This window comes from Bidens hawaiensis, unplaced genomic scaffold, assembly GCF_021521415.1.
Source record: "Bidens hawaiensis isolate Kalapana, Puna unplaced genomic scaffold, B.hawaiensis_p1.1 tig00032372_1, whole genome shotgun sequence".
In the NCBI taxonomy this organism is placed as follows: Eukaryota; Viridiplantae; Streptophyta; class Magnoliopsida; order Asterales; family Asteraceae; genus Bidens; species Bidens hawaiensis.
The window spans coordinates 119,332-127,236 of NW_027495502.1; the positions used below are offsets into that span (position 1 = coordinate 119,332).

Genomic DNA, 7,905 nt, shown 5'->3' on the forward strand with positions numbered 1-7,905 from the left:
ATACATAAATATTACATGTGATGTTTTGTTATTGCAAGATTATACTAGATCAAAATATTTGATTGTTACCCTCTTAGCAAGTTTTATTCATAATAAAAACATGGATTTTAATTTGAGGCTAAGGGAGAAACCCAAATGTATCTTTCTTTGTGCAACCCATTTCACCTTTGCCTCTTTCCACTTTCAAAAAGCAATTAAAGTTGACTTCTTTTAGTTTTCTTCTTTCTTTTCTCTTGATTTTCTTTTAGCAAAAGCATACTTTATAAAACTTCTTTTGTAAAAAACATTTGAGTTTATAAGCATAGGTTTGAGTTTACGAGAGATAATACTCGCAAGTTCATCGCAAATACTCGTTGCTCTTTCTCCTTCAAAACATTGTACATTTCATAAAATCGTATATTCCATAAATTCGCATTTAGACATAATAATACACAAAATAATAACGAATTAACCCGCCCTACGCCTCGACAGTTTTTCAAACTATTCCTTTGGCGGGGCGGGCTTAGCAAACGAAAACTCATCCTCATTTCTTGTCTCATCATGCGGAGTCGACTCGTGCAGCTCACTAATCTCGTTATCACTGTGATAATCAACCCTTACATCAAGCAAGCGTTGACTAGAAGATTTGGGAGTGAGTGGTTCCGCTTCAATATCTGATGCATCCGTGTCATCATATGTGTAATTAGACCGTGTGGAGTGACCGGTTGTCTTGAACCGGTGGAGCATGGCTCCAGCTGTCGGGAACACAGTTGATGCCATCGAGTGAACCGGGCTGGCAGTAAGACTGTTGTTTGCTGTGGACCGGCCCGGAGACCTTCCGCCTAATTTGTGTTTCTTCTTCACTCCCATTCGCCATTGCTTTATAGCCCTAGCGGTTTGTTCGTCAAAGATGGATTTCTTCATGTTTGATCCCATCTACACGTAAGCCATCATGTTAATATATTGTGTGTCTAGTTTGTCTAAATCATATACGAGTAAAATATAAAATATAATAATACATGGACAGAAAAGAAAAGAAGTGACTTGAGCATAATCCAGAATATTAGTGACAGTGTGACAAAAAAATTTCATTTATGGGTTTTTGTGGTACTTTTTAAAAGAGCTAGGGATGTTCATGGCTCATTAGCCGGTCTTGACCGTATCTCTGAGCTGAACTAGAAACTACGATTTTGGAGAAACTAAACATAACCGACATGCTACCGTTTAGCATGGAATCTTACCATTATATATTTGAATTTGAAAGTTTAACAATATGGTAGGCTAAAGAAATAACTGGGAACATTTTACCTTTTTAGGATTTAGTGATTTAAGGAAAAAAAAGTGAAATCAGAGACTTATAGCACAAAATCGGTTAAATTTATAATCTATACGTACTATAATTTAAAATACTTATACATATTATAACTGTCAGATTTCTATACCTGAAAAAGGTTGTATTATTTTATCATTAAAATTGTATACATTAATAAAAAAAATAGTGTAAAAAGAGTGTAATTTCTCGGCCAGTTCCAAACATCAGTGAAACCCAGTTTTTCAAACCATAAACTTTACTAATTCGGTTTAGATGGTACAGTCAATTTCTACGGTTTTTTAACATCACAAAAATCTAGGACAAAATCTCATTTCTCACCTTAAAATTTGATGGTAAAAGATATTAGTTGTGAGGTTTTAGCGTACCCGCTACTTTTTCTATAAAAGCAATCAAAACGTTACAAAACTTCAAATGCTGATTCTTTGTGTCACTAAACACGTTACCAACCACAACAGTTTTCTATCGCTAACGCTATCAACTGTTTTTTAGTTAAATTTCATCATTTGACTGCTGTGAATAAACTATAGTTCAAATTGACCCGCTGTCTAACCTGTGATAAAAGCGCGTAGAGAGGAAGAGTTATATAGCTGCACAAGATTAAAACTCCAACCCTGCATTACCACAAACAGAAGTCAACAAACAGTCCACGGTTGACCATCACAAGTTGACCATTGAGCAAATTCTTACCCAAGAACAAGTTTGCCTATCACAAGTCTCATATTATCATGGAAGCAAGAATTGATGCTATACTCATACTGTTCAACCACAAAAATAACGCAGTATCGCATTACTACATAATCCTCCAAATATAATTTAGAAATTGAAAATTTTAAAAATATTAAACAGTTTCATTACCCAAATCCAAAAGAAGTAGGTTAACTGGAAAGCATTCTGTGAACACAAGTATATAACAGGGTTAATGACACGACAAGTATAAATAAATAAATAAATATCTATTAATGAATTTTCATTAAGTACCTGAAATAGAGCAAAGTGTATGAGATGAAGCATGAGGCGCGGTTTTGAGAACCAAAAGTGTTTATCAGAGGCTTGTACGAGAGGAATCCCTTGAACCACTGCATGTCTTTCGGTTATCTCGAGAGCCATTTTTGTTAAAATGGCTTGAAGTTTTGTTCCGACAGCTAATATAATCTACAAGGAAAAACAGATCATGGGTCATGACACGAAAAAGAATTAGGTTTTGGGTTGTTGTGTGTAGCCTGTTTAATAAATGGGTCATGTTCAGGTTGACCTGGTTAACCTGTTTAATCGAACAAGTTGACCGGTAAATCAGTTTAGTTAAAATGTCGTCTCATCAACCTGACCCGTTTGACACCCCTAAATTTACGGGTGGTCATCTTTCACTTTTCAAATAGTCTTTAAACAAGTGGAAGCATGTCACTTACGACTAACGGAGCTAACGATGCCCAAAACAAAGTCTGCCAGCCTGCAAGAAATATGGATTTTAGAATGAGGTTTTTCTGTGTCAAGCAGATTATACTTCACTTTTGATATCAAAACATGTCTAAACATCGTTTGAAGTTTCTTGATAATTACATTTAACTTGCTAACATATAAAACGGATCATCTAAAAAAAAGAAAAAAACGGTAAAAAAGCCCATATAAATTACATGTAGAAAAAGTACCCAGTTTGACTCAGAAAGTGTTAAGGACTTACCATTAACATTTAGAAGCAAAAATATGACAAATGATGCCCAGAGCACAGGACTGAAATATACAAAATTATTACACGTTACAGAAAATATAGACAATAAAATTTAATGAAAATTATTATTAACATGACGGGTGACGAAATGTTATGTACCTAACTCCCACGACAACTTGAAAATCATCCTCTAAAGACCGTTTAATATACTTTTGGAAGTTGAACTTAGTTCCTGGAGCTAAATGAAGCTGAAAGAATACATAAAAAGATCATCTGTAAACTAAAACAATAAATAAATAAATAATTATGTTCAAAGAAAAATAAAACACTCACACTTATGAATCCGTTTCGCAATGTCATATAATCTGACTTACTAACGGACCTAAAAAATTGACGGAAGAAGCATCCCTGCATGAAAAAAAAAAGCTTACATTAGAAAAACACATAAAACAAAACATACTATGTATGTTATAGCCCAGTATGCAGCCCAATGGGGCAATGGGCCTTACAATGTAAAAGAATATTGGGATTCGTGTCCAAAAACTCGTATGTGCTCTCACGAAAGACGTCTCATGGGTAAGCCTGAACCGTGAAGGATCTGTAATTTCCATGAAATATTCAGAGTTTATTACTAGAATCAACAACAATGGTATTTCCTTATTATTAAAAAGTCACTAAAAACAAAATTACCATTGGAAAATTCGTAGTCGGGAGATAAAGTCTCCTCCTCCCACTGCTTCCAGCCACGGATCTGCGAAATTGGAAAACACATAACACTTTAAACATATGGTTATAATCATATATAACTCATTAATTGTTCAGCGGGTCGTGCAGAGTAACTCAATGACGCCAATAACTCAACGACGCCAAAGAACGATAATTTTATTTTCAGTAGGATCGGTTTTGCCATTCAAAAGGGGGTGGCGGCGCAACTTGTTGCCCGCTTACCTGCCTCTTTATTGTAATTGGATCCTTTTATTTGAAATGAAAGAGACTTAATTAAAAAAAAAATTAATTGTTTATAAATGGACAAAAAAGTGACATAACGCTAGTAAATGTAATGTACCTTTAATCTCCCGAGAGCCATTGTAATAACGGTGTATACAACGTGCACAACCGCTAAAAAGAATATGAGTATATGCAACTGATGCAACCCGTCAACGGTTATAATTGGGACCTTCCCCTGTCAAATATAAGAGTTATGATTTCAATATAACATTCAACTATCCAAGTTTGACCAGTTTTGACCAAGTAAATTACCTTCTTGCAGGTTGACTCAGTGGCACCAGCAAGAATTCTACGGTTTTCCTCATACCATAGAAGCAACCGGTGGCCCCCTTTTTCTTCTTTCTCAACTTTATGATTCTTAGCACATGGCAACATTGTATCCGCAACATCAACCGGGATACATATTTTTGCAATGTAATATTGACTAAAAGTCAATATTAGTGAGATAAACCCTAGAATCATCAACTCTACACATTCCAAATAATAATTGTTAGAAATAAAAACCAATTGTTGGAAAAATAACAAATGCAATATTTTGAATATGGATGATGATTTTAGTTTACCAGCTTTGACTTTCTCCAAAGCTTCATACAAAGCTCTCTTATGCTTGTCTGTAAAAAACTGATTGAAAATAACATTGTTTCAGTAACCACAAATTTCAAGATTCTTCAATAATTACAAAAAAACTAATAAAAATTGAATCTTTATTAATCCTATTTTAAGGGTCAACAATAAAAAGCAGAATCAAGCTCCTGTCTAGCCTAAAAATAGCAAATTAAAAAAAAAAAAAAATCAAATCCAAACAAAATTAGTATCCAAACTGTCAAAATGAACACTGATTATAGAAAAGCAATCACCTTTCCAACTCTATGCAAAACTTTCTCTAAAGCAATGGAAACAATAATAATAACCGCACAGACACCAGCAACTGCCCATGTAGGAGTTTGATCCAGTTGCCGTACAGCTTCACTTGTACTATCTCCGGCCATATTTGCTAACAATATAATAAAAACTAAGGTTTTTGGTACATGGGTTATGAATATAATTAAGATGTATATATAATAATAATGGTGGGTCTGATTTTGGGTGGCAGGGTTATAATTTTGACTGTGATTTGGTAATAAAGTATGAATAAGAAGAAGAAGAAGAAGAAGAAGAAGAAGAAGTACAGGGGAAGGTGACCTGGTGGCTCAATGCTATCTGTTTACACGCCTTGTCGTTTAATATTTGATATATTATTATTGACAGGAATAGTAATTAATTATTAGTTTATTACCAAGTAGTAATTAGTTAGTGAAATACGCCGTGTTCGTTGGGACGAAAAGTACAAGCCTTAAAAGTTATGTCAGATATATGAAATTAAGTTGGGGCATAGTTGACAAATGACAACGAGAAACGAGTTAAGAAAAAGTATTGGATTGTGTTTTATATTGCTTCTTTAAGACTAAGAATCTACAATAAAGAATGTATTTATGTGTGACACTTATTATGGTTGAATATAAAATATGCTCGTATGATATACTTCTTTTTTAATTATTTTATTATTATTATTATACAAAATACCTAATCAACAAAAATTACTTTTTTAAGAGGTCAATTTGTGATTGAGTTGGTTGAATTAAACCCGACTCGTTTAGTTAAATATGTATAACCTGGAACTAATCAAACTTGTTTGGATTTAATCCAAACCCGTTTGTAAATTGCTAAACTATTCTTTACTATTTTTTTATTTACAAAATAAAAATTATATATATAAGAAATATATATTTATATCTATATTGTTAGACTCATATTTTTCTAATGACCAACTAAGTATCGTCGGGTACTCCGTGCACGGCCTCCATTGGCTAAAGGTAGCCCGAGCAGGCCACGATTCTGGACGGACGGAGCCCCTAGCGGTCCACCTATTGAGGGATTCCCCGGATAATACCCGACCCCCACGCCCGCCAAACGGCACGACGGCGAGGAGCTGGTAAAACCGGGTGAGATCAGGACTCAAACTCTGACAAGCCAGAGTCATCCCATATTAATTGGTGATAGTAAGGTTTAAACCCCTACCTCTCACTAGTAAAGTAAATACTATACCATTGTTAATATTTTTATAGGTATTTATTCCATTTTTTTAACTGACATATCGTGTTATTCTTGAAATAGTTTAGTTTATTCTTGTAATAATTTAGTGTTTTAGTATTGAATATTATTGTATATACATAACTGATTCGGTATTTATTGTATTAAACTTATATATATATATATATATATGTGTGTGTGTGTGTGTGTGTGTGTTTGTTATTATTTGTTATTTATGTGGAGGATTCTATGTTTTTTTTTCGAACGGTGACTTTCTCAGCTAAGGGTAATCACAACTCCTACGAGAGAAGCACCACCATCCTACTCAGACCAGACTGTGTTGTCAAAGTCGGATCCACGCTGGCATTCGAGTTTGGCTTGGGCGTTCCTTGTAAAACTCGACTGTCTCAACCCGCCCGAAGACATGACAGTCGAGTTAACCAGAATGAGTCTGGAAACAAACGATAAAATTCAGGTGGCATCAGGATTCGAATCTAGGACAAAGTTCGGGTCATCCATCATTTGCCATGTGAAATGACCACTCCGATGGAATGGCACCCACATTCTTTTATTATTGATTATGTTAATATTTTAGAGAAAAGAGATTGATAAATGTGTATATTAAATAAGGGTAAAGTTAAATAATGAAAAATAATTAAATGGTTATATTATACTATAAATTGAAACAAAAATAAGAAAGATAAGAATGATTTTAAGTCACAAAATAGATAATGAAAAGTTAATAAAGAAATAATAACTTAAAATTTAATAAAAAATAAAAAATGTAAAAACAAAAAATGTTTTCACCATCTTCCTCGTTAAAAAAAAGGGCCACAATGTTGAGGGAAAAAATCATTGTGTCTTTTTATTTATCATTGTGTTTTTTATTTATTTCCGTCACTGATTGTTTCTTTTTTTTTTGACATTATGTCTTTTTTTTCTCATTGTGTTATATTACTCATGTAACATCCCGAAATTTCTAGAATAATATTTAATATATTATGTGCGTCGGGTGAAATAATTGAGTTAGTGAAGTAATAATAATAATAAAATATGAAATGATAAGGAGACTTTTTAGATGGAATTAATTATGGACAAAAAAGGAAAGATGGGCCTTAGGTCCATGGGTTTAAGGGAGTATAAATCCCCCTTAAACCCTAATCCTTTCCATTTTTCATCCATATTATCCATCTTGATCTCTACACACTCAAAACACACACACAAACCCTTCCTTAAGGCCGAGAGAAGAAGAAGATGATCCAAGATCAAAACCTAGCCTAAATCTTGATAAATCTTAACCTTACAAGCAACATACAAGGTCATTGTTCATAACCAAGCTAAACCGTAACCTAAAAACGAGTAAATGTATGTTCTTGATCTTTAAAGTTTATGTTTTTATGAATGGTTAGCCATGAGACCAAACCCTAGAGTAGATCGGGTATAAACGAACCATAAAGTAGCAAACTTGATGATTAAAATGGACATAACGAACTAATGGATAAGTACGGCTCGTAAAAGAAACCCTAGATCTAGTTTTGAACATCTTTAGCCATAAAGATCCAAGCTTTATGGTCATTCGGGTAGAGGTTTGGCCAAAAACGGTTAAGGAAAACATTTATGGATCAATACCGAGCCAAAATAAGATGTTAGGGTTAAAACCAGTAAAAATAATGATTTTAAAGAGCTAACCCATGACCAAGTTACCCAACTCACTTGCTTACAAACCCCAGACTCTCTTACAAAGCTTATACTCGCTTACAAAGCATATACTCGCTTACAATACCCCAGACTCGCTTACAAAGCTTATACTCACTTACAATACCCCAGACTCGCTTATAAAGCTTATACT

General features: G+C 33.9%; 1 protein-coding gene across 2 annotated transcripts; it reads right to left on the reverse strand.

The window, feature by feature from the left end:
* Positions 1-324: 324 nt before the first annotated feature.
* LOC143583369 (MLO-like protein 9) lies at positions 325-5,234 on the reverse strand. Of its 2 annotated transcripts, none has more exons than XM_077065686.1 (16): positions 5,156-5,234; positions 4,844-4,980; positions 4,550-4,607; positions 4,239-4,453; positions 4,045-4,161; positions 3,669-3,729; positions 3,488-3,576; positions 3,312-3,386; positions 3,138-3,226; positions 2,991-3,040; positions 2,719-2,759; positions 2,291-2,464; positions 2,168-2,203; positions 2,000-2,067; positions 1,863-1,923; positions 325-915 (listed from the first exon to the last, which is right to left on the reverse strand). In XM_077065686.1, exons 2-16 carry the CDS (start codon positions 4,973-4,975, stop codon positions 481-483), a joined length of 1,701 nt encoding a protein of 566 aa, XP_076921801.1. In that variant the 5' UTR covers positions 4,976-4,980; positions 5,156-5,234; the 3' UTR covers positions 325-480. The 2 variants fall into 2 exon arrangements, with proteins under 2 accessions (XP_076921801.1, XP_076921802.1); XM_077065687.1 differs by having other exon boundaries at positions 5,169-5,214.
* Between the last annotated feature and the right edge of the window lie 2,671 nt (positions 5,235-7,905).

Excerpts from the sequence above, each read along its gene's own strand:
- LOC143583369 (XM_077065686.1), bottom strand. The coding sequence starts at position 4,975 with ATGGCCGGAGATAGTACAAGTGAAGCTGTACGGCAACTGGATCAAACT. Across the intron at positions 4,454-4,549 it reads TTTGGAGAAAGTCAAAGCTG|AGTTGATGATTCTAGGGTTT; the intron begins GTAAACTAAAAT and ends TGGAATGTGTAG. Across the intron at positions 3,730-4,044 it reads TGGCTCTCGGGAGATTAAAG|ATCCGTGGCTGGAAGCAGTG; the intron begins GTACATTACATT and ends CCAATTTCGCAG.